The sequence below is a fragment of the Phoxinus phoxinus genome (genome assembly GCF_949152265.1).
Source record: "Phoxinus phoxinus genome assembly, chromosome: 15".
Classification (NCBI taxonomy): domain Eukaryota; kingdom Metazoa; phylum Chordata; class Actinopteri; order Cypriniformes; family Leuciscidae; genus Phoxinus; species Phoxinus phoxinus.
In genome coordinates, this window is record NC_136890.1 from 6,458,032 (window position 1) to 6,485,183 (window position 27,152).

A 27,152-nucleotide genomic window follows, 5' to 3' on the forward strand; every position below is an offset into this window, starting at 1 on the left:
ACTTCACTGCTAAAGCCGGAGGAAAAAAAGGTGACTGTTATGTGTGCACAAAAATGCCACAAAGTGCTTCTGGACCACACGTAAGTGTTAGATCACCAACAACGAATGAAGAATTGGAATGTCCTTTATTCGTTAGTATAACTGGATTGATTGCACCCAAAAACTCATCTGCAGTATGGAGTTGTGGTGGTAACAGGACAATGACTGTTGCAGTACAAGTACATGTTAAAGTGGCAACTGTAGGTTCAATTCCTGACTCATTGATATGTCTTGAAAGAAGAGTAGGAACTATGAAAATGGGTTTAATTCCTGAGAGTAAATGTAATCGAACATATTATCATTGTGAAATACGAAACAAACCCTGTTGTATGAGTTGTATTTCGGGAAAAGGACAATTTAACTCGGAAGAATGTATGAAACAATCTCCTGCCCCTCTATCCACTATGACTGCTTATGGATGGGCAACTCCCGAAGTTCAAGAACTGTGCGCTGAGTATTGTGAACTTTACTCGGGTAAAAATTGTCATAGGTATGTTCCAACTTTAAAAGGAACAAGAGCTGTACAAGATTGGTTTTGGTTGTGTGGACATATGGTCTATACCACCTTACCTTTTAATTGGAGTGGACGATGTGCTTTAGTAACTTTGGAAGAGTATTCTATGATTATTAGATCACCAAAAACCAATGATATGAAGAAGCAACGAAACACACGCTCCCTCTCTGATCGCAGTTCAGTTAGTAGTCTGGGTAGAGATAATCCAGTACCAAAAGAACATCGACTCTGGACTGGTACGGAAAAATTCTTTGAAGGTATTTTTCCAATAATTGGAATATCCAGTCTTCAAATAGAAGTAGAAGTTACAAGATATGAGTTGATTTCATTTATTAAAACTACTAGGGACACACTATCTGCTGTCCAAGAGGAACTTCGAGGACTCCGCTTAACTGCTCTACAGAATAGGTTGGTCCTAGATCAGCTGACTGCGGCAAGAGGAGGGGTGTGTGTTATTGTTGGAGCTTCCTGCTGTACTTTCATTCCGGAAAACGACTTAAATGGTCACATGATTTCCCAGGGGATAAACAACATGACAAGAATTGCTCAAGAGTTAGAAAGAAGAGAAGTGAGTGACAGAGGTGGTTTCGGTGATTGGATCACAAGTTGGAAACAAATGCTTGTATCTGCTTTGATCCCGATAGGGGTTATACTGTTAATCCTTACATTTATTATTTGTTGTATTATTCCATTTATCAGAATTTTGATTCATCGTGCTATGAATACTTTTGTATCTTCTCAATATGCTTTGATGAACAGAACTGTAAAGTGTTAATGCTTTGAAGGAAATGTTTGAAGGATGTTTATTGTATAAGAATAGGCATGCAGAATGATATGATATGATAGGATAATTATATTATATGATAATTCTCTATCAAAGGGGCCATTGTTAGAAATATCTGTTTTATATTCCTATATCCCTGCATGCTCTCAGACCTGCATATGCAGCAGCATTCCTTTATGTTAATGTAATGGTCACATCTGTTATGCATTTAAGCCGGCCCCCTCTGTTCAAGTGGAGAAGCTGGTTTGAGGGTCTCCACTCTTTTGCATTGGAGGGTCCCGTTCGGATACACATGTTTTTGTGGAGCTTTGACAGGAAACTGACCATATTTAGGATGTGTTATATAACTATGCTATATGATGTAATGTATGGTTTTATTGGTTGAAGGGGTAATACTCCCCTTATACTCCTTCTATATATTGTGCTAAGCCATTGTCTGAGTTTAGAGAATCTTCTCTCCGCCAGCGCTGGACGAATTGTTTATTCATTTGCCTGAATAAAGACAGAGACTGGGGGGACACTTTTGTTGGAGTCAATTCATTTCTAACAATATATAAAAGAAATGCAAGTCAAATATGTCAATACAATACAAGTCAATGGGGTTTCCCCTGTTGTACCCCATTGACTTCCATTGTGTGGACATATTTCAGACATTTTTCAATCCTGCTCTTGGAGTGCCATTATCCTGAAAAATTAAATACACCTGAGTTAATTAAGGTCAGGCATAGGCTACTAGAAGCTCCAGGAAGGAGTGTTGAGGCAAGCTGGAGATAAACTCTGCAGGACAGTGGCTCTCCAGGACCGAGTTTGGACTAGTATTGTCAAAAATATCAATATTTATCGATACTAAAATATATCTTAAACGGTTCCTATACTCAGGGTGCTTTCACATCTGTAGTTCGGTTCATTTGGTCCCGACCAAGGGAGAAAAATTATACTTTGTAGCATTTTTCAGGCGTTTTGATTCCTTTTCACACCAGACTGATTGCTCTGGTCCGAATCAGTTTATGAAACGAACCAAAATGCAGTCACGTGACAACATCCACATCACTCGTTGGCCAGATGGGTCTTGAACGTATTTTCATAACTGCACTTTTATTGTCAGAATTAACGTGCGGGAAAATTCCAACAGAACTGACGGAAGTAAACAAAGAGGAGGAAAATCCGGCAGACAACACGCGCTTTTTACTATGGAGAAATTACTTTGTGGGCTGATTGTATCCCTGGTCATAGTTTATTAGTTTGTCTACACCACTTTAGGCAAACAATAACATTTGAGAATGAAGCGAGAATGCGGCTTGAAAATAATGTTTTATGCAATGCACGCAGCGAGTCACTTCAGGAGGAGGCAACGCGTGCATTAATGTTGCTAAACATTGACATAATGCACAGCGCGGCTGACTACGGCAGCTGGTTTAGTCCAAAAATGCGCAGTTATTTGGCAGTTGGGTCTGTTCGAGTTCGGATCACGTTCTCACCACAAACGAACCGCTCCAGAGTTCGTTTGAAAGCGTACCGAGACCACCTCTCCTAGGAGGTCTCGGTACGCTTGGTCCGCTTTTGGTGCGCACCCGAGTGCGATTGCTGCATTCTCACCTGCCCAAACGAACCGCACCAATTCGGAAAACAAACTCTAGTGCGATTCAACCGAACTAAACAAGGCAGGTGTGAAAGCACCCTGAGTTTCTGCAGTAGGCCTATCGCCAATACCATCTGCGCGTTCACTCTTTCTTTTCTCCAACAACGGCGAATTGACACACACCCGACCCGCCTCCTCCTGTCACTTTACGGCGCTTGTGCGGTGTAATGGCGCGAAGCGAGCGGAGCAGAGCAAGCGTTTTCAATTCATTCCTATTCACAACTATAAGTTGAGCTTCATGCTCATGCCCAAGCGATTAATTAATAGGTTTTAATTGAAAATTAATTGAAAACACTCGCTCTGCGCCAGTGGACACGCACCATCACTTGTCTCATTCAAGTTCACGATTGAATAATTCCTGCAGGTTTTGTGCTCGCCTCACACCAAAACCTGCACTGATCTATTTGGTATCAAATTGACTTTTTTTCCGTGGCTTTATCGCATACGGTCAAATACATACAAAATGATGTCCAAAATACCCGTTTTGCCGAGTATTCAGGTAAATGGAGCTGGGGTTTTTTTTATAGTTGAGAAATGAAATGTGTAACATTATATTGGATCGGTGCTTAAGCTTTTAAAGTGGCAGAAGGAGGCTTTATTTGAATCAAATTAGTTAATTGATTCAAATAAAGCCTCTTGTGCTGTGTGCTGCTATTGCAACAAAATAACACAAATGATCAAAACATTATGAGATATACCTATTCCTTGATGGTTCTTGTCTCCTTTAGTCAGCTGCAGGAAAAATACGTCTTTTTCCCGATATTTGCTGCTCAGGGACTATGTAAGAAAGCATTTGCCTTGTCTTGATGGGGCTTCTTCTGCTAAGATTGATGAACTTTTAGGGCTTGGATGTGGGGTTACTTGATTTCTCTACTCTATAACTCTTTACTATCCACAACTCCATCTATATTATTATATATACGTAGCTATAAGATTACAATGGGAGCAGGAAATGGGGGAGGAGATAAGTGATGAGTTGTGGGTTAATGCATTAGAGAATATTCATAAATGCTCTGTTAATTCTCGGCATTGCCTTATCCAATGTAAACAATAGGTTTACTGTAAACCTATTGTTTTAAATGCCCGAACATGCACCAAAAGCGTTAAAGTCAGTCATGGATGATCGGAAAATAGGGCTCCCCCGAAAGCCATTTTGTAATTCGAACCCTGTGTAAGATTATTTATCGACTTCATTACTCTAAAACAAAGCTGCATATCATTTTTTCAGATGTTTCCCCCAATATGTGATAGATGTCAGACAGAGGAAGCCACACTCTTGCATAGTTATGCTCTTTGCTCTAAGTTAACTCCATTCTGAACTAATAGCCTATATTTCAAACTCTGTCAGAAATATTACATGTTGAATTAGAGCCAGATCCACTTGTGGTGATATTTGGATTCTCAGATAACATTACTTATCAAAAATCTCAACAACAGTTGTTGTCTTATGGACAACATCAAAGTCCCTATACTGTTAAAATGTGGTTGGACAAATGGTTAGGTTATTACATCTGGAAAGAATTCATTTTTCTTTATCAAACAGACTGGACCAGTTTGATAAGATTTGGTCTTCCCTTCTCCACTACCTCGATAAGCTGGCGTGTTTAAGTAGGCTAAGTGTGTTGCACTGATTGTCCCATTAGTGTGATATGACTTACAGTAGGGTGGGTGGTAATGGGAATTGTTCTTCCTTTCCTGTTTATTGTGTTTTGCTTTTTGTTTTTATTTTATTATTTTCTTTGTCTCTTATGTTTATAATGAGTAATCATAAAAAGCGATGTAACAACACTGTAAAAAAAGTTGGTTTAACTTAAAAAAGCAAGTTACCTTGTTGCCTTAAAATTGAGTTTGTTGTAATTAAAAATTTGAGTTAATACAATGAAAAAGAATGGTTTAATAAACAGAAACTCAAAATAGTATGTTATCTTCACACATTAGTTATCAAAGTTGATTTGACAAAATATAAAAAGTTGTGATAACAAATCATGAAAATATTTTTTTTACAGTGAGTGATTGTCAAATGGTTTGACTCCCTAATAAAAACATTTTAAACAAAACATTATGATATATTTTTAGCAGTTTTCCCTGTGGCATCGAATATCGATATTTTGCAAGGTATCAAAGTTGGAAATTCCAATATCGTGAAAACACTAGTTCGAACACCCCTGGGGAACAATGTTGTGTTGGTTTAGACCCCACTGACTCATTATAGGGACAAAAATATATTTTGTGTTCGCAAAGAGAGTAATAATAGCTTTACAATTATTTTAACTTTTTATTTTTTTTTATTTTGCTTAAGGGCTCTATTGCACCATGCACAGATAGACTATCAGCAGAAAATGTATATATTTATATACACTATGGACAAAAGTATTGGGACACACCCCTTATGAATTGAAGTTCTTCAATCAGACATCAGACAATATAACATTCTGTCATCGTGAAAAATTAAAGGTTCCTCACAACAGACTCACGGATGATACGTTTCCGAAGCCTTTGTGTTCAAAGGATTTTACATTTTATCAAAGGAAGTAAAAAGGGAGTTTATATCAGAGGAGGACAATCTAAAACTGGGATTACAGTGCATGTTTCTGGCTTTGTGAAGATGAAATTTACCCAGAAGACAAAGTAATAATACCGTATTATCAAGATTAACATCCTTAGAATGAAAATCGGACAAAAAAAAAATTGCATGTGCGTTTGGCTCGAGTCCACTGTAGTAAAGGAATGCGTATGATTGATTTTTTTCACGCTTATGGGTGCAGCAAATGTCAATTATCCTGAAGGTGATGGGACTCTCAATCAGTCTGTGAATGACCCGAGGATTATTTCAGCGGTTTGTGTAAGTCTCTAGCGCCCCCTGAAGGTGAGGACTGCAATAACATACATATCATATTCATCTTCTTGGTCATCTCGGTTCTTAATCCAAATATATAATTGGACACTAGCAATTATTACAGTGAAGTTTTATAATAAATAATATTTGATATGGGTTTGGGTACAATTACTTTTTTCTGCTTGGATTGCAGAGTTATCAAAATGTCAAATCTACTCTTTTTCAGACAATTAAAACTGCAATTTTGCTTATTTTACAAACAAATAAGGAAATAAATACAAATCCATTATACTAGACTATCATGTTTTATAGTTATTGGCCTCAAAAAAAAGTTTGGAGTTCAAAATAATACATTATTTTATGATCATTATTATTATTATTATAATGTCTATTTTTTTTATCTACATATATTTTAACATGCATTCAAGGCAAATATAAAACAGTTACTAAATAATACAAATATCAAGGACACACATTTCTGTTCAAGCATTCTTTTAATAAGTCAATTCATTAAGTGTCATCCCTCCTATAGAGGATATAGTCTCTTCACGTTGCTATGCAACACAAATAACAATCACCTATGAGAGCAGCATTGAAGTGGTGATTTATTTATCATTCATATTTCCTGTTTTATTTCTTTATTTTTTAATATTTACAAATTTGATCCTCTACAAAAGGGTAGCCACAGACCAAATAGTTTGTACATGTAACATTTTATCTATGAAATCAAAATGCCTTTGAAAATGTAGTTTTTTAATATGAACATAATGTACATTTATATTTATTTGTTTAGCAGACGAACTTATCTGAATGACAAATAAAAAATACAAGCAATTCATCTTTAAATGAAAGTGGTTCAACACCACTGACAAAAGAGCAATACAAGCTAATGGTGATTGAAATGTATTTCTTATTTTTTCATTTATAGCGTATCACTCTATTAAACTGAATCTCTATTAAATAACTAATAAAACCATGACAAAATCCATATAGAATCTATTTAGCATGAAACCAGTAGATTTCTTATCACAATATCTACATCTGTATTATATTGCATGTAATTTGTTCCCATATACATAAAATTCAGATGTTTGTTTTAGCCAGTGCATTGAGTGACAATCTTTAAAATATTATGGGCGACCAACCCAAAAACTGTAACGGCACCGACCAAACACGGTCCAAAAACACTGCATACTTTGATGCCTTTATATATGTCTGTAGCGTATATATATATATATATATATATGTTTAAAGTTGTCCATTGTCCTTACAGCGGTGTAACTGTCTCTAGTAAACTCAAAGCTCCTTCTACATGATTGGACACTGAAGGGAAAGGGGGGTGCTGGGTAATTTATTATGGAGAAAGGAATGACATCAGAGGACACCCTTTTCAACACCCACATCCTCTTCTTTCACCTACAAGATTAAAGGGACAGCAGATTAGCTGAGAAACTGACATTGTACTTGGTGTGAAGGAATTAATAGGGCGCATCTTTTTGTTTTAAAGTGCCCATATTATGCTTTTTCAGATATAACCTTTCATGCACGCAGTGTGTAACGATAAATGGAGGTATTGTCTCCGAAAAGAAAGAATGGATTCGGAACTCCCTGAAACGAGATGTCAGTAATTCCAGTCTCACTTTCTGCATGAACCTACGGTTTATAACAAATTAGCATAATGCCAGCCTATGGTCTCCATTGGCTGCCTGTGAACAACGACACCATTGTTACGGTTTGTATAACTCTGTATACAAGCGTTGAGGAAGATCTGGAGCTGAAATTCATATATGGTAATGGGTGTTACGTTTCCGACATGTGCTGTGGTAGACCAATCACAACAGACTGGCACATCTGACCAATCAGAGCAGAGCAGCTCTCGGAAAGAAGGGGTTAAGAGAGACTGAATCCTTTATCGAACCGTTTTAGACACTGTGAGAAAGGAGCTGATGCTGCAGTGTATAGTATGAGAAAGTGTTTGTTGAGCTTTGATGCATGTGAACTTATTGTAGGAGACCTCCAAAACAAAATATGAACCTTTAAATAGCATAATAGGGGCTCTTTAAGAAAATGTGTTGAGAATAGTCTTTAACTCCTCACCTGCTCAACTCCTTCCACCTCGGGGACGTAGAACTGCAGCATGTTCTGGATGCCACTCTTCAGCGTGACGATGGAGCTGGGACAGCTAGTGCAGGAACCCTGCAGCTTCAGCTTCACAATACCGTCCTCAAAACCATGATACAACACGTCACCGCCGTCCTCCTGCACCGTGGGCCTGACGCAAGACATGCAGATAGAGGAAAGAAAGTTGCCGAATTAAGAACATTATTATTATTATTATTACGACTTATGCGATTAAAAATAAGTGTTGATTGCAGCAATACATTTAGTTTATTCCTGTAGAGTCCAAATGTCCTGTTTAGAATGAAACGGTTCAGAATTATTACACTGACGTTCAAAAGTTAGGGGTTTGTATGATTTCTTGGTCACACTTTAGATCAAGGTCCAATTCTCAATATTAACTAACTATTAACTACACATTTTGCCTCAATAAACTCCTAATTACTGTTTATAATTATTTAGTGAGGTAGTTGTTAGGTATTGGGTAGGATTAGGAAAGTAGAATAAGGACATGCAGATTAAGGCATTAATATGTGCTTTATAAGTACTAATAAACAGCCAATATGCATGCTAATAAGCAACTAGTTAATAGTGAGATTGGACCCTAAACTAAAGTGTTACTGATTTCTTAATGTTTTTGAAAGTCTTTTATGCTCACCAAAGCTGCATTTATAAAATATAAAGTAAAAAAAAAAACTTGCGAAATATGAGTACAATTTAAAATGTTAAACAATATAGCATGCAAAAATTTAAAACTCTTGGTGGAAATAAATGTTTGGTCCAGATCTTGTACTGTCAATAGCCGCGTTCGGGCCAGAAGCTCCACAGCGCTTCACTAAAACACGCCCGTAACACACCTCTCTGGAACAACGTCCCACTAACATCATTTCACCAACAAATGAAAGTTTTATCAGAAAGAAATCACTGGAAACAGCGTGTATCGCAAAACAAACATGATAAAAGCAACCGTTTGCTGGCATTTTTGTTGTTTACTTGAATATTTAAAACCCAAGCATCGATGTTTTACCACAGGTTTACAATAAAAAGTGATAAATTGATCATAATGAATTAATGTATGTCAAAATTGCACATTAGTCACACAGAAATAAATTACCGTTAAGTTTCACAAAAGAAAGAGGACACATTTCTTCAGTCGTGTCTGTTTCTGTTTATTTGGTTATAGGACATATTTACATCATATTTAGAAAGAATGATCATTTCTAGAAATATGTGCCACCAAAAATACGACCTGAGGAGCTTTAGCACTCTCTCGACTCTCAGTAGGCTACAGATATTTTCAGTCCGAGAAACAGAGGAAGCTCCCGGAAAAAAAGTTGCTTTATTTTATGATAGTCCGGTATAAAGAGAACTGACAGATAAAATAAAAACATGATTGATAGCCTTTATGATTGGTCTGATTTCTTCAAGCGTTCACCATGTTTTTTTACTATGCGTATCTTCAAGCGTTTACTATGTTTACTATGGTAATGGTAAGCGCGCATCTTTTGCATCGCGTATAAATATTTCTACCTTATACGGTGATCAGATTCCACATCGGATCACAAACAGAAGGCATTCAAACATGAAAGTGAGTTAAATTATTTTAAAAGTCTTTAATGCTGACAGAATCATCCGGCGCTCCTGTCTCCCGACTCGCTGCCTCTGTTCGTAACCACTCCTCTAGCCCGAGCTGGCCTGCTTTTGCCCAAGGTATTCGACGGGCCAGAAATCCTGGCCGTTGGCTCCGAGTAAGCCCCGGCAGTGACAGTGGAAACGCGGCTGGCCCTGGCATGCACTAGCACGGCCCGTCTCTGGCCCGACAGTGGAAACGCAAGAGTCCAGCACTCTGCAAAGTCTCCTCCAGCACATCCCAAACACTTTCAATGAGTTTAATCTGGACTCAGAGGAGCCGATTCATGTGTGAAAATGATTCTTCATGATCCTCACAACCATTCTTTCACAATCTGAGCCTGATTAATCTGCACATTGTCATCCTGGAATATGGCCATGATGCGTCTTCCTACATGGATGTTTCAGAAATGAAAAGCTACACACTCTGCCACTATTGCCAAACATATAACATGCTAGAAACATAATAATCACTGCAATAATGATCCAATCATAGACTCTTAAGCATTTGCCTATTTAAATCCAAATAGTGTATTTTTCTTATTTTTTGTTGGCCTGGCAGTGTATTTTAGCCGTATGGACATAACTTTCACACACTCATCTCTGGCTGCTGACTGAACACTTTCTAAATTGTAACACTGAAAAAAGCATTTTCTGTAAAGCTGCTTTGAAACAATATGTATTGTGGATAGCGCTATAAAAATAAACTTGAACTGAATTGAACTTGAAGGCTGCATTGAATCTAATCTCAAAAGTGCAGAAATGTACTGTGGTACCTTATGCGTGTGTCCAGTAATTCTTTAATCATGGCCACCACCTCGTCATCATCCTCCGAAGGAGCTGCAGGAGTACGACATGTGCAAAATGTGGAAAGAATTTAGTGATGACGTCAAGATAACAAGCATGAGAAGAAAAGAAGAGAAGGTAATGTTCAACCTGTGTCGGCACGGGGAGCATCTGCCTCATTGACAACAGGAAGTCCAGAGGTGAAGAAGTCCATAATGGTAGCGAAGACGTCTGGTTTGAGGACCTTCCACTGCGTTTCGCCATCAGTCTGAACGAAAAAAGACATGTAATGCTTAAAAGTTCAATTAAAAGAGTGTTTAACAGGGCTGGTAGTTTACCTTAGTAATGGTTATGAAGTCAGGGCCGAAGAAGACACTCTTGACTCCTTCAATTCTGAACAACTGTCTGAGGAATGAAAACAGCATCAGCACAGGCAGGATTCCCTTCAGGCTCTGACAGAGACAATTTTTTGGAATACCACACATAAAATAAAGCCAACAGCCTGACACTCAAATAGGTGTCCTGAGAAATCAGATATCAATCATTAGTGGTGCTTGCACCAACTAGTCAAGTTCATGTGTCAATTCTCAATATAATTATATCATGACCATTAATGATAATTATATTTATTATAACTTTTTTTCAGAAGCATCATATTTTCTACTTTAAAGGGATACTTCACCTCTGGAAAGATGAATGTGTATTTAAAATGGGTCATTTAGTAGAAATGTGAAATTATTTTTGAATTTGGAGCCTAGACTGAGAAAAGCCAGTCTAGAAAATGTATTTGTGGCTCATGTGGATGAAAGACAACAACTCCCAGAATGCACTTGCTTATCTGTCCTACGAGGCCACTCACAAGCCACGCGGGAGAGAGAGAGAGCGCAGGTAAACAACAAGGCTAGGCTAGTAAGTGAGTCTCCATGACGAGTCTGCCCGGGATTTCGAGATCAGCAAAAATGTCCGGGATTCATGTTTCATCCATCATGTTTACTGTGGCGAGCAGGACGAGACTGACGGCCGCGGGAGAACGACGCGAGGCCGGTGGCGTGATTACTGATGAGCGGCACCTGTGAGACGCACCGGTCTCGTATCTCTCATGAAGGAGCGGGAATTTTCTTAGCAATGTTAAAACCCACATCAACCGATCACTTGTTTAGCGTTCATGTAAACACTACATTCAGATTCACCAATCAAAATACATTTTAACAAAAGGTGTGCATGTAAACAATGAATGGTGCCCGCAGAAAGCAAAAGTTGGACGATCTCGACGGCCGGACATGTCCGGGAAAAAGAGGATGGTAACCCCTACTACTCAGCTTTCTCCACAGAACAAGAGCCTGTTAGCTTAGCTTCCAAATAAAAGATGGCTGACACTATTTGTACATTCTGTGAGTGAGATCCCCCCCTCTATGGGCGGGCTGAAAACATGCGGATCTAGCGCCTTCTACTGGCTGTAGTGTTTAGCATCTGGCCAAAAAAGCCTCAGATGACGCAAAATGACGATTTTTACTCCTATAGATTACTATGAATAATGATTGATAGTGCATTGCATAAGCAATTAGCTCAGTCTTCAGAAAACAAAATACAGTGCAAAAAGTGTTCAGACGGTGTAAAAATACAAACTCCACCTTGCCAAGGGTGAACAATAAGCCTCTCTGGGTCCAGCGAAATCCATAGTCCCCGACTCCATCACCAAGCGGCCGGGGAGAAACTTCAGGCTGTTTGGGTTTGGAGTGTCTTGGGTCTGAATAAACATGTTTCTGACTGATGAGATGAAAGAAGCGTTATGATCCATTCCAACAAAACACTTTATCATAACGACGTGCAAACCTGAATATTGGTAATACTTACTAAACATAGTGGTTGTTTGCTGTGGAATCTGCCTTCTGCCCACTCTGTGAAGAGAGGGTCTGTGTAGCCCTGCTCCATGGTAACTGCACACAGGATGCCTTTGAGCTAGTGTTGTCACGATACTAGAATTTCTAACTTCGATACGATACCTTGAAAAATATCGATATTCGATACCATTTTCGATACCACAGAGAGAAAAACTGCCACTATATTAAGGGGATTTTTTTTTATTTAAAGCTAAATATAACAAGTCTAGAACATGACAATGAGGTATATTTTACATGAACAAAAATGTCCTGAGTTCTTGTTAATATTTTTTAATTGGACCAGGGGTAACCTGACCCGTTGTATTTGTATAACCTAGCCTACTGGTATCAAAGATTAAAATATAGCCTACTGTAACAAAAAAGCATTTAACAGTATCAAATTGGAGGATAGAGTGTCAGTAATAATAATAAGATTAAACATTACATTTTCAGTTAAAGGCATTTCATTATTGAATTCAGAGATGCCATTGTCTAGCTGTTTAGTTTAATTAATATCTGTGTAATCAAATTGATGATAATCGCTAATGAAGGCAAATTGCAGAATTAAATAATAATTTTCTGAATAAAGTTAAATAGGCACAAGTTAATTTACATTTGACCACAGTTAAAATATTTACTGATTCCTCAGTCAGATTATGTTAACTAAGAATTACGGTGAAAAAACGAGACAACACAGACTCATTTCAACAACAATACTAGGCCATCTAGGTTTATGTTTCAGAAAAGTTAAAATGAGAAGAGTTACAGTGTTTCCTTTAGGATTTTTTTAGCAGTGGGGAAAGGTCTGTCCAAACAACAAACACCCCTGATGCTAAGCGTAGCCTATGCTTGCTAAATGGTACCCCTGGAAGCCTGTTCCTTAAGTCTGTTTTCACCTATAAAATAATTTTAAAAAATGAGTGATGTGAGGGATTATTGATTGTCAAACAATCTTTTGGGTGCCCGCAGCCCGCTCGCAGTGTGAAGCGCGTATCTGCGCTATTCTCCGACATGCCCGCTCGCGGTGTGAAGCGCGTGTCTGCGCTATTCTCCGACATGCCCGCTCGCAGTGTGAAGCGCGTGTCTGCGCTATTCTCTGACATACCCGCTCGCAGTGTAAAGCGCGTGTCCGCGCTAATCTCCGACATGCCCGCTCGCGGTGTTCTTTATCAATCAACCAAAGCCGGTCGCGGGGGCGCCGCCCTCGCCATCTTTCCATTCACTTCACTTGCTATTTAACCAGAGCGAATGAGACGAGTGCGTCACGTGTGGTGTTTGTCAACGCGCCTTTGGAGAGAAGTGAAAGTGAAAGTGACCGCTCGGCTAGTATCGATACTTCGGGAAATTAGTATTGGTACCGTTCAGATATTTCAGTATCGATATTTATCGAAATATCGATATTTTTGACAACACTACTTTGAGCACAGAAAATTATTTGTAGATTATTGTACTTCAACAGCAACTCCACAGATATTGACATTTTCCTGATTAGCCTTACTAAAACATCAACAATAACATATAAAGTGCCCTCTCAAAAATAATTATTGTAATATTATATTAGCATAACATTATATAATATTAGTATTGTGCAATATTAGTATTGTGTGATACCATATTAATATAATAGAATATATTATTGTTGTTTTGTTTTTGTTGTTAATGGTAGACAGTTTCTGACAAATTACTACAGTTATTGTTAGAACTAGAATAAAACTATGGTAACTTAGCATGACAACAAGGTTCTACGTTTGAAGAAGATCTCGTTATTACGGTGTTTTTATGGTTTCAGCCATTGCTGTGGTAAAAATATATTTTGATGGCGGTTATGTTCACCGATCACCGAGGTAATTTTTTGTAACGAGAGCATTGAAGTAACTAGCTTTTGCATTAACTATGCCATAAATTAGTATCGAAAAGTACAAATATATATAACCAAAAGTGAATAACGGTGGTGATAACAACGTGTTAACTTATGAATATTCATGACATTATTACTCCAATAAGTAAGTACCCTGCATCTGCGTCACTCAGACCTTGTCAGTGACACTGAAAAATATTATGAAACTCTTAAAAGCTCAAAGGCTTCCCCCGACTCTAAGCAATCTGAAAGACATCACTTACAACTTCTCACGGACATAGGAACGTATAGTAAAAAGCGTAGTGTGAACGCATGAACGACTCACGATCTCGTTAGAAGAACAGCTAAATTCCTTCCAACCCCGAATCTCCTGTAAGCGGCCATGCTCGTGAGGGGCAGGGCACGAAAACTCTGTTACGTCACTTCCTGGATTTAATGCGGGGCGGAAATCAGACGGGGTTTCTGTCCGCTTATAATAAAATAAAAAAACATTTAAAAAAGACTATTTAAATCGATATATATATATAAAATCTTGTAAAAATGTTGTTAAATCTCTTTGAATATCCATGTTGGTTTTATATATTTTTGGTATTGAAAATAAAGAGGCTACAATTTTCAACAACAGACATATGCCAGAAATAAGTTTTCTGTCTCAGCTGCCCCAAAGATTCTTGCCACAGGAACCTGTTATTTAATTAAACACAAACAAAAAAAACATTAATGTTCGGGTACTGGGTTAAATAATTATACTTTTTTAAGGGTGTTAAATTTGCTCTGTATCAAGCAAGCAATCAAGGAGCCGGTGCAGAGAAAACTACCCAACTTGTTTATCAAATGTAGCCATTTAGAAATAAATAAATAATTTATATTATTTAACTGATTCATGTATTTCAAAATGTAATGCAAAATCGTGTAATTATGCATACGATTAAAATGCTGTAATTTTTTTAAATTAAAATAATATTTGCAAAAAGTTAATTAAATAAATAATTAAATCAATTCTAGTTATATTTAGTTTTATTCACTTAAATCCCTTATTATTAATTATGATTATTATTTTATATATATTTATTTATTGTTTTTAAATGTATTATATATATACACACATATATATATATATATATATATATATATATATATATATGATTTATATTATGTATTGTATTTGTGTTGCATGTCTAGTGGTACTTTTTTGCTTGTGTCGAGCAATAAATAAATAAATAAATAATGAATGAATGAATGAATGAATGAATGAATGAATGAATGAATGAACGAACGAACGAACGAACGAACGAACGAACGAATGATTGAAAAGACAAAAAAGTAAAAATAAATAATCCTGAATGGTGGTGAAAATGGGCATTTAATTTCGTACACTAAGTGGGGAACAGTAAGTATAAGCAAATAACGTGTATTGATTTGCACAAGATCACTGTGTGTCTGATCAAATATTTTTTTTAAATTTATTATAATACATAATTATGGATTATTTTTGTTATTTATTATTATATTTTGTTTTGGTTATTTATCAAATATTATTATTCATAATAATGAATAAATTAGTTATTGAATTATAACCCATTATATGAAAGCAGTACTACAGAGTGATAGGAGTGCATCTGTGAAAGAAGCGCATTCCCTCAGACAGCATGGCTTGGCCGATAGATGTATTAACCCGAGCGCGCGAGCGGGTGTCATCAGTGCTGTGACCCGGATGTCTCCACTCGTCTGATCCTCTTATCAGCGACAAGGGGACCGAGATGGATGTTGTCAACCAGGTAAGGCATTCAATCACAGCTATTCATCTAATAAATACTCATGTACTGCAAAGTCCCCACGCTTATTCGCGTATAGGCCTAAAGGCAAACTGTTATTTGACTGACTAACATTGATTTTAACTGGACGGATAAAACGGAGTTTAAATTAATGACTTAATACCAGGACAAGAAAATACCTACAGACGACATCTCTGTTGGATGCAACCAAATAAAACACCACGGAAAACCGTTAGCAATTCAAGACTATTCGCGTAAAACCGATAAATAAACAATAGTGTACAAGCAGTGCTTTGCGACTGTGGTATTTTATACTATGGGTCGGGATATATATTATTTATGAATGACTGAACTGCGCAACTATTTTCAAACGGGGAGCTAGCTGCTATATGATTCAAACTGGCTGATCAAATAACTTAAAGTCTTCATTGTAATTTCCCCCCGTTGATATGAGACATAAAAGGACATGAGCCGTCCACGGGTTATTTATCTGTATTTACGTTGATGTGCAATTCGCGAACGAATCGTCTTTTAAACCGGTTCTTTTGAGTGATTCGAACGAACCGATTCATATAACGGTCGTAAATCATTTGACTGTACGAACGTGGGAGTAAACCTTATATACTGTCTATGGAGTAAACATGTTTGGGTGACATGTTGGAACGATAAACAATCTATATAACACAAAATACGTTTTATAACCCAAACGTGTTAAATAAAACAGTTCGAGAGAACCGATTCGCTCAAATGAATCGGACTTCAGAATACTATTTATTCAGAAAGTGTCTGTCACGTATTACATTATAACAGAACAGGGATATCACAATCTGGATTACTATAGATTGCAAATTATTTGCATGGGCACTAAAGTGTAAAGTGAGAAACGAGTGTGCGATTGTCTGCAGTGTGCCGCATTCACTCGCGTGCTCTCTGGCCTTATGCCCGCTGTGCGAGTCAAATAAATCGGCCTGTAGCCTGTAAATGCTCGCCAGTTGCACTTTCATAAAGGAAACGTTGAGATAAGCAGCTTTGACTAATTCTAATGCTTGCAAAGTCTCCCTCTCCTCGCACGTGCGCTCCATTGGTCGCTTTGGACGCTGCTCTGTCGTCATCACTGACGTAGGTAGGGACAGTCAGGTTATTAGAGTGTATGAAGAGAGAGACAAAAAATATATTCAGAGAAAGGAGACAATATGTAATATCCATAAAAATATGTGACTCTGTGCTCAGAAGTAATAAGCTGAAAATACTCTACATTCTACAGAAAGGCAGACAGGCAGATATATACTGTAGTTAGTAGATACAAAGATAGATACTCTTGTAAAAAGCAGTGAGGATAATTGTGTTGTATGTGCACTTGTAGTGTACTTCAAGTCAGCTGTGAAATCAATGAAATATACATTATGAATTAAGTAAAAAAAAAAAAAAAGTGAATGAATAAATACGTTTGATACCACGACAAGTCAAATTGAGTAGGAGACCCAACAAGTTAACTCAAATATTGAAGTAAGCCAATTTAAAATATATATATATTTATGAGTTATGTGAACTTATTTCATTTTGTGTTCACTAATATAATACGTTTAATATAAAGCAGCAAGCAGTTAGACTTATTGGCTCTTGGCCCGTCCTCAACCTAACCATCTTGTTAAAGAAATTGAAGAAAAATAATGAAAATATCTTTAAAAATTTGTTAATCGAATACTAATTTCTTTTCGTGAAGAAAACTTAATTAATAGATGTACCTTTTAGACCAAAATATACTGTTGAATTTTTGGCATTTATTTTGGTATGTCCAACTCAAACCAAATTAGTTTTTTTGTTTAAGGGGCTACCGGAGGAGTTTTGAGATCTATAGTCAAAATAGACTTGACCCTCCCTTCGCCAGCAATACATTTTTTCACACTTAAATAGACTTTAAATACAAAGGCAGAGGAGAAGCAGGCGTGGTGGATATAATCACAGCCATGTTAACTTTATTATCCAAAACCAAAACGATAATCCAGGATAACAAGAACAAACGCAACAGCTTTTTAAACAGTGGTTAAGCTGGACAAGGCTGGACAAAAACTAGAACCAAACTGAGAATTTAAATACAAAGGAGATAATGAGGAGGGGCAGGTAAACATTATTGGTTACCATGGTAACACTTGAGCGGTAGGAAACACAGGGAACAAAGGAAACAAGAACAAAAACACAGGGAACTCCATGAAAACCAGCATAAACCTAACCAACTGATTGCATTTAATATTATTTAAAATTATAATACATTTACATTTAATTGCAATTAAATGTCTGAAAACATTACATTCAGGTTCTGTTTACACTTGGTATTGAGATGGGTTTTGGCCAATCGTATCACTAGTAGACGAGAGAGACATATTCCCGTTTACACCTGGTGTTTTAATCCGTCCACTTTCAACCACTTCTGCCCCTGATGTCTTAGAGGGGAGGCAGGTGAATGAAAATGTATGGGTTTATTCAGATCTTTCGATCTAATGGACAAAATAAGCTTGAGCAACATATGAACGCGCCTGGAGACAACGTAAAAACATGCGGAGAGCAGCAGTTATCGTTTCTGCAAGATCACACCGCGAGTGTGTGTTAGGGTGCTTTCACATCTGTAGTTCGGTTCATTTGGTCCGGACCAAGGGAGAAAAATTATACCTTGTAGCATTTTTCAGGCGTTTTGGTTCCTTTTCACACCACACTGATTGCTCTGGTCCGAATCAGTTGATGAAACGAACCAAAATGCAGTCACGTGACAACATCCACATCATTCGTTGGCCAGATGGGTCTTGAACGTATTTTCATAACTGCACTTTGATTGTCAGTATTAACGTGCGGGAAAAATCCAACAGAACTGACGGAAGTAAACAAAGAGGAGGAAAATCCGGCAGACAACACGCCGCTTTTTACTGTGGAGAAATGACTTTGTGGGCTGATTGTATCCCTGGTCATAGTTTATTATATTAGTTTGTCTACACCACTTTAGGCAAACAATAACATTTGAGAATGAAGTGAGAATGCGGCTTGAAAATAATGTTTTATTTAATGCACGCAGCGAGTCACTTCAGGAGGAGGCAACGCATGCATTAATGTTGCTAAACATTGACATAATGCACAGCGCGGCTGACTACGGCAGCTGGTTTAGTCCAAAAATGCGCAGTTATTTGGCAGTTGAGTCTGTTCGAGGTCGGATCACGTTCTCACCACAAACGAACCGCTCCAGAGTTCCTTTGAAAGCGTACCGAGACCACCTCGCCTAGGAGGTCTCGGTACGCTTGTTTGGTCCGCTTTTGGTGCGCACCCGAGTGCGATTGCTGCATTCTCACCTGCCCAAACGAACCGCACCAATTCGGAAAACGAACTCTAGTGCGATTTAACCGAACTAAACAAGGCAGGTGTGAAAGCACCCTTAGAAATCAGGAATGGCGAGAGAACATTGTGCTTGGTACGGTTTTCATCTTCAAACTAAACTTGGATCTTCAGCCGAGAAAGTTTAAATCCCGTCTGGCTAGAGCTCTTCCCATAATGAATCCATGAGGTCAGCAGGCGGAGAGAAGACAGTCGTTTGTTCGAATGCTTTCGACCACATGAGCGTTTACATCACGAAAGCAATCTGGTCCAATGCGTTTTCGACTACTTCTGGAAGTGGTCAAAAGTGGACAAGCTCAAAACTGTTTAGAAACTGTTTACACCTGTATATCGCGTCGTCCACTTGTGATCCGATTGACCAAAACTCATCTTAAGGGATGGTTCAGAGTAATTTCAACCTAGGGTCCTTTGTACCATGACCTCGAGCTAAACACCCCAAGAAGCTTTTTTTTTTTCCTTGGTCGAACATTATTAAAGTTAGAGCTTATTTAGAGATATCAGGACTTTTACGTTCTTTTCCCAAATCACAGAAGTGACCTCGACGTCCGGGTTAGCGTTAGCATGAGCCGTCAGGCAAGTGTTATTTAAATAAACTCCTGATGTACTTACAAACTTTCCAATGCCTCGTACAGAACCTATTTGTACTACTGTAGAAGTTTGGTACCATTAAGGGCATTATTATTGGGGTAATTTACGAGGTACAAACTTGGATCCATTAGCGCCTGCACTAAGCCATTCGGCTGATATCTCTAAATAAGCTCTAACTTTAATAATGTTTGACCAAGGGGGAAAAAAAAGTTTGGCTCGAGGTCATGGTGCAAAGGACCCTAGGTTGAAATTACTCTGAACTATCCCTTTAAAACTGGGCCTCAGTTTGCTATTATTTCCATAACAGGTTCTCTAAGTATGCTAAGCTCTACTTCTTTTTCACACATAGATATATCAGGTTTGATGGTCTTTATAGCAGTAGTTTTTGTCATTGACATTATCTGTTAATTTGTTTTTCAGTTGGTCGCCACAGGGCAGTTCACAATCATCAAGCAGCCATTAGGATTCATTAAAGTCTTACAATGGGTGAGTAACTACAGTTCATGCAGTGTGTTGTTTTTATCTTGCTATTTTTAATCCATAACTCCTTTTCTTTTCTCTTTCCTTCATATTATTTCCTTCTAAAAACGGTCATCTCTTTAAAGATGTGATGGGGTTGCGACTTTTAAAACTGTAATTCTACCAAAAGCACTGGTAGTTCCTACAGGCAGTGCGAATCTAGTTTAGTTGCTCTTAATTATAGCTGGCAGTAAACACAACACAACACACAACACACACACACACACACACACACACACACACACACACACACACACACACACACACGGTATTGTGCACAGCTTGTGTGGGTGTGAACAGTCACTGCTGTTGCTTACATAATGAGAGGAGCCTGACGGTAGTTTACAAGACAAGTGATGGTAAATCAAGACTGTCATTTACAGATCTTTAGATTCTAAATGTTCAAGTGCCCCAGTATCTTTAGAAAATATATAATATGTGTTTTTGTGCATGTTTAAAGTTGTAAAATAGATTTGTAGTTAGAGATGCACCGATTACAATTTTCTAGGTCGATTCCGATTTTTCATTGAGTTTGACCTGCCGATAACTACTTTACAGCCACACAAATGTTTATTTTATAGATATAGATTTTTTTATAAAACATCATATACTTTTTCCCAAATTGAATAATAAAAACAAGTTTAAATAGGTACATTTTCTAGAAATATTTTTGAGTCTTCATTTTCTTTTCTAGACATGCAAATTCTGTGCATTTTGGGCACTTTTTGTGTGAAATCCTATTTATTTTGTCCATCAAAAGTGTGCTTTTACTTTTGAGCGTGAGCACGCGCTGCTCCTGCTCCCGGTGTGAACGCACTCATTGATTAATATGCACGGCAGAAAAAATATGCGCCGCTCACGCTTGCGGTGTGAAACGGCTGTAATTCACGTGGTTTCCTACATGTGCGTTCCATGTGCACGTGTGATGCTGATGTTGCGCTATGTTAATCATGTGGCGCCCGAGTGCATTTGACCGGCATAAAATCGGCATACTGACCGGCCGGTCGCTGGTCATGTCCGATTACGTGAAAATCGGCCAATTCCGGTCACCAGCCGATCAATCGGTGCATCTCTAGAGGTGTAAGCAGGGCTTGACATTAGCTTTTTTGCTTAGCAGCCACTGTGGCTAGTGGTTTTTCGAAGTTACTAGCCACTCAGCATTTTCACTGGCCACAATTCTGACATCGATACCATGGGGAAAAAATGCGATATAGATATTTTTTATATTATCTCATAATTTGGCAGCAGATATATTAGGCTGCTGTCACTTTAAGAGCTGACGCACGGATCCATTATACATGCGTTTTCTTTCTCAACTGTTTACATTCACTTAATATAACTGACTGTTTTTACATTAATACTCGCCTAGACCGGCATTTTGACATTATTTTGTGTGTATTTGTCTAGCACAATAAGCTCAATTTAGTGCTGAGAGGTGGCTTTATGTGCGCACACTTTGGGTGTGAGAACAAAATCTGTGGGAATAAGTAAATTTATGCACAATCCCAGGCCGATATTCAAGCCCTGTAACACCAACAACATTCATCTGGAGCAAATGAAACGAGTGAGTGAGGAAGAGAGAGCGAAATGAGAGAGCGAGAAAGCGCAGCTGGTATTGTGTATCTATTCTGCGGAAAATTAGTATTAGAACTAAGAGTTTCAGATATTTCAGTATTGATATGTATCGAAAAATCTAGATTTTTAGCAACACTACATTGCACTTAGTGTATTATTTCAAAGGCATTTTTAAAAGACTACAATTGAAAAATGTATTTATTTTATATACAATTCAACCCTCGAAAGTGGTTAGTGACTGCGTTACACGCCACTGCTGAAACACACACCTGCACTTCGAGGTTTGACGGTTTGTTAATGTCAAGCCCTGGGTGTAAGCAAGTATTGAGATATTATTTTTTCTTAAAGATTTAATTATGTTAAAATCATGGATTTTACTGAGGGAACATTTTTATTATATATAGTATGATATGAAATTGTGATAGTATGTTACAGTATTTGGGTTATTTTGCTTCAGTGCTACAGTAAATTAAAACAGTATTCAGTTTATGGGTCCTTTTGAAAAAGAAGAGACCGTGATATCTAATCTGGCACTTCTGTAGATTTAACAGCCTGCGCTTTGGTTCGCTGTGATATGTCATGAATTTGTGCCCATTTCTGTGTAATTTTCTCTTTAAAGCTTGCTCTAATTAATTGCTCAGGATTCGAGAGAAGTTTACAGTCACTGGACCAGAGCTGGCGTGCCTCCTCAGTTAACATATGGTCTCAGTTCTTCTCCAGCAAAACAAGTAGCCAATATTTAGTGGATGTTATGATGCCTTTATTGCATAAATAATACATTCCCTTGCTATTAAAAACTTGTCTCCCATTCGTCAGGCGCTGTGTAGGCTGTAGTGCACCATCACAAAGATAACAAAAGGAGTCTTTAATATTAGATTTTGCTAGGAACATTTTGTCCCATGCTCAAAAAGGGAATCCAAGTTTGGAACCAAAGAAAATGTTTTACTTGCAGTCACATAATTCCTTATTACTTTCTTTCACTTTTCGTTTTCTTCATTCATTTATTCCGTTATAGTTGAAAATCCATAAGGAATGCATACAAGACTCCTGTCATAATTTGAAACCCATCCTAAATGGCAATTATCTTACAGCAATTCATTCAATTCAATTCACATTTATTGTATAGCGCTTTTCACTATACATATAGTTTTAAAGCAGCTTTACAGAAAATACACGTGTCTACATTACAATTTAGAGTGATCTATTATCAGAGGTGTTATACGTTATACGTTTCAGAAATGTACATATACAAATCACACAGTTAGCAAACAATGTATTCATTTAAGGCAGAAACAATGAGCTTGTTGAAGTAAATAATACATGTTGTTAACAAATGATTAGGAGATATTGAACATTTTAAAACTACAGCATCACAAAGCAAAAGCCTAGATGGGAACACATAATTCCCAACTGGACCATCAGGATAAAATGCTGCAGTTTCAAAAAGAATTGAAAGAAAGTGTGTGGGGATTTTAAAACTCCCTCTGGGATTTCCTTGAACAGATCTGCAAGACATTACTCCAATACAACACAAGCAGCTTTCTGTTAAAGATTACACTATATCCAGTAGGATTCTAGGAATCAAATAAGATCCTACTGGATCTTAAATTCCTGTCGGATGTATTGATTTTTAGTTAGATTTTTGGAATTTACTTATTATTTTCAACATCCGTCAAGCTAAAGTAGCCTTATTAAAGCAAAAGTGTTTTTTACTTTCTGTTGTATTTCTATTGTATTGTATTATTTTTGAATATTTCTTATTATCTGCCCTGTTGCCTTCTCACATATATAATCACTCAGTGCAAGTAATAACCCAGTTTCCTGAGACAGCCCAGAATAATGAAGTGTTGTGTTTATCTTATCTGGTGCTTGTCCCATAATACATCAGTAACTATTTGTGTGCTGAGCTTCACAAGTTGCGTAGAAGTTGTCCATTTGAGTCTGTCTGTGCATTTGAGTCTGTCTGTGCATTTGAGTCTGTCTGTGCACATGTATGACTGTATTTAAATTCTAGCGAGCTGCCTAGAAAATGTAGGAGCATTTATGCTGCATTGCAATTAAAAATGAACAGGGTCAATATTAAAAGTTCAATGTAATTAAAAATTCAGCAAGTGACCAAATGTATGATTGTGATTTTTCAAAATGTTCAAACAACTTTTAAGGAGGAATGGTTAAGGTTAAAAAACAAAAGGTTAACAAAATACTAATAAATATAATGGTAACATTTTAGCTGTCCTATGTTGGAAGTGTTTTTTCTTTAGCTGTCCTATGTTTTTTTTTGAAAAGTAAAAACGGCATTCGATCTTTATCCATGTTGCTGATACATTTTGTGTATTTTATATGGATATAGTTCACCTGAGAATTCTGTCATTATTTACTCGCCCTCATGTCGTTCCAAACGTGTATGAATTTCTTGATTCTGCAAAACACAGAAGAAGATATTAAAAAATTGTCTTAGTGTTTTTTTTGTCCATGCAGTCCAGGTCAATGTTGTGTTCTTTAATGCTTATTAGAGTGTCACGCCATTAGCTTAGCAACATGCTAACACCAAACTCTGAAATAAACGGTGCACTGAGGGCTATTTGTGGCACGCAGAGTTGCTGCCTTTGGAGAGCGTTCCTAATCGTCACTTATTAAACCAACATAGGCAGCGAGGCCACTCACTGTGTTTTGGAACAGAGCTTATTTGTGTGTATGTGTGTAAAAATGTGCGTGTGTAGAGTGATGTGTAGTAGATCAGCACGGTGTGTGTAGTGACAGATGGTAAAGCACCTCAGTGAGATTAATAGCCGGATTTTCTATTCAATCGGATCTTCCTGCAGTGAAGGGAGGGTGTGGTAAAAATACTCTGACTAACTAATCTCTGTGTGTGTGTGTGTGTGTGTGTGTGTGTGTGTGTGTGTGTGTGTGTGTGTGTGTGTGTGTGTGTGTGTAGGTGTTATTGTGTTATTGTGATACTTCATTAACGCCTCTTGTTTGTCAACTCATCTCATTTATATCTAAGTTTCCATGACAACAGGTGCAACAGTTTCCTGGATGCAGTTGCTGCATTTCTTTGAACTGTGTGTACGCTTGTGGGTTAGCAGATATGGTATTTTATGTATAGTGTGATATACAACAGATGGTGAATTAACACATTTCTGCATTTTCTCTTTATTTTATCCGGCTGATCGGCCCAACTTCCGGTTTCCGGTCAGCCGGTGAAGTACACGCGTGTTATCATCTTTTTACCGTCGCAAAGTAATTTGGTTAAATAAGACACATTCACATATGCAATCATCTCGTTTTAATCTGACTCCATGAATTAAAAAGGTTCAATGTGACAAAATAAGGTTATGCTTACACTTAAAATATTTACAAATTAGATGCAAGTCAAAATATGGTTAAGGTTATACTCTTGAAATGGTTACAAAATAGATGCATATGATTATAACTTAGACCAATAATTGTACCCAGCATACGTAAAATATTACCTGAGAGAGAGAGAGAGAGAGAGAGAGAGAGAGAGGGAGAGGGCCTTTGACTCAAGAGCAGGCCAGCATCCGAAAAGAGAGAGCGAACAGCAGTTGCAATCACTTTTTGTCCCCCGACCATGTGACTAACACCCAGGTGTGAGATATTCAAACTAACCAATCAGACAATCGCAACTTCCCCCATTGTTCAAACATTGTGGCTACAGGCCTTTGCTATCAGCATGGTGTGAGAGAGAGGGGGGTGAAAAGCAAATGTCTTGAATTATTTCCAATCTTACAATATGAAACTCCCTTCTTTTTATTGACATTATTAAATTAGAGTTTTACAAGTGAAACGTCTGAAACCATGTTTTTTATTTAAAGGGGTCATGACATGGTTTATTTTATTTTATTATTATGTTCCCTTAGGTGTAATTATAGTATTACTATAGTTTTTTTTACAAAAAACTTTTAAAATGTAGTGATTTATGACCTTTTCCCACCCTGTTTCTCATCCTCTGATTCACACAGTCTGTTTTGGGGGTGTTTCCCCTTTAAGAGTTCAGTGTTAACGCCCACTGTTATGATTGGCTAACGTCAGTGCCTATGCATCAATTATTAACGCCCCCAACCAGAACATTTGCGGATTCAGCGTATTTAAAAAGTAGTTTAAAGTTTTAAACACATTACTTACAGTTTGCGTCGTCGTTGTTGAGCCCAGAATAGTCGGCACGGACTTATCTTTGAGCAACAGTTTTCTGGCAAAGCCAGCATCATTTTGGGATTTGTTCTCAAAACAATCATCCTTCAAATGTATAGAACAAACGCTTAAATTAACACTGCCGTGACTGAGACGTCCGCAAAAAATAAAGTGCATCCATTTTTCCCTGACGACTGGATCTTTCGCAGCGTATTCAAAGATGTTGTTTGTCCACAGCCAGGAACAGCACATCGGCGTGGCATCGTAATTTCCCTGTACACAGACCCACTCGCTGTCCGTCGACTGAACACTTGTGCGGCGCGCAGCGCGCGGGCGCGACAATGATGCGAAATGAGCGTAGTTGTCTTGCGCTTTAAGCGTAGTTGTCTTGTGCTGGAGGCGGTCATATGCAAACGCTGGTACGTCACTTCGTACCGTGACGCCACTTCGTACCGCGACGTCACTTCTTACCATGGATCCAGAACGAGCTGTATTTAGAGCTTGATTAAATAAATGATTTGTTTATAATGGGGAGGACGTCTTAAGCATTGAACTTGCAGGACGTTTTAATGGTACAAAGACCTCTTATATACCAAAAGATCAAGGCAAATTTGGTTTCTCATGTCATGACCCCTTTAAATGTTTTTACCTTGATGTGATGGTAAACACTATTCAATGGGGATGCATTCATTTGATCAAAAGTGACAAATATATTTATATTGTTACAAAAGATTTCTATTTCAAATAAATGCTGTTCATTTGAACTTTCTATTCATCAAAGAATCCCGAACAAAATGCATCACAGGCTTCCACAAAAATATGAAGCTGCACAACTGTTTTCAACACTGACAATAATCAGAAATGTTTCTTGAGCAGCAGATCAGCATATTAGAATGATTTCTGAAGGATCATGTGACACTTTTAAAATATATGTCAACAGTAAACAGGTCTTTTAATTTGTAGTAATATTTTGTAGTCTACATATTTGCATATTACTGTGATATCGTCTTGTTTAATATAATCAAATAAGCTTTTCCTAACCAGTTTGCACTGTGCTATAGGCAAATTACATGACACTAGCA

At 37.6% G+C, this 27,152-nt stretch overlaps 2 protein-coding genes across 3 annotated transcripts in view; one reads left to right on the top strand and one right to left on the bottom strand.

Moving 5' to 3' along the window:
• Positions 1-6,290: 6,290 nt before the first annotated feature.
• Positions 6,291-14,515, bottom strand: nfu1 (NFU1 iron-sulfur cluster scaffold homolog). The gene is made up of 8 exons (XM_079636433.1): positions 14,409-14,515; positions 12,200-12,297; positions 11,977-12,112; positions 10,684-10,750; positions 10,496-10,613; positions 10,336-10,399; positions 7,910-8,084; positions 6,291-7,228 (listed from the first exon to the last, which is right to left on the bottom strand). The coding sequence occupies exons 1-8, from the start codon at positions 14,465-14,467 to the stop codon at positions 7,187-7,189; spliced, it is 759 nt and encodes a 252-aa protein (XP_079492559.1). The 5' UTR covers positions 14,468-14,515; the 3' UTR covers positions 6,291-7,186.
• Positions 14,516-15,684: 1,169 nt separating this feature from the next.
• sypb (synaptophysin b) overlaps positions 15,685-27,152 on the top strand; it is a 28,917-nt gene continuing 17,449 nt past the window's right edge. Inside the window, exons 1-2 of one of the 2 annotated variants that reach the window (XM_079636860.1) lie at positions 15,685-15,861; positions 20,245-20,310. In XM_079636860.1, the coding sequence (XP_079492986.1) occupies positions 15,844-15,861; positions 20,245-20,310 (84 nt within the window). In that variant the 5' untranslated portion in view covers positions 15,685-15,843. The remainder of the gene's footprint in view (positions 15,862-20,244; positions 20,311-27,152) is intronic. The other variant, XM_079636861.1, reaches the window with a different exon arrangement.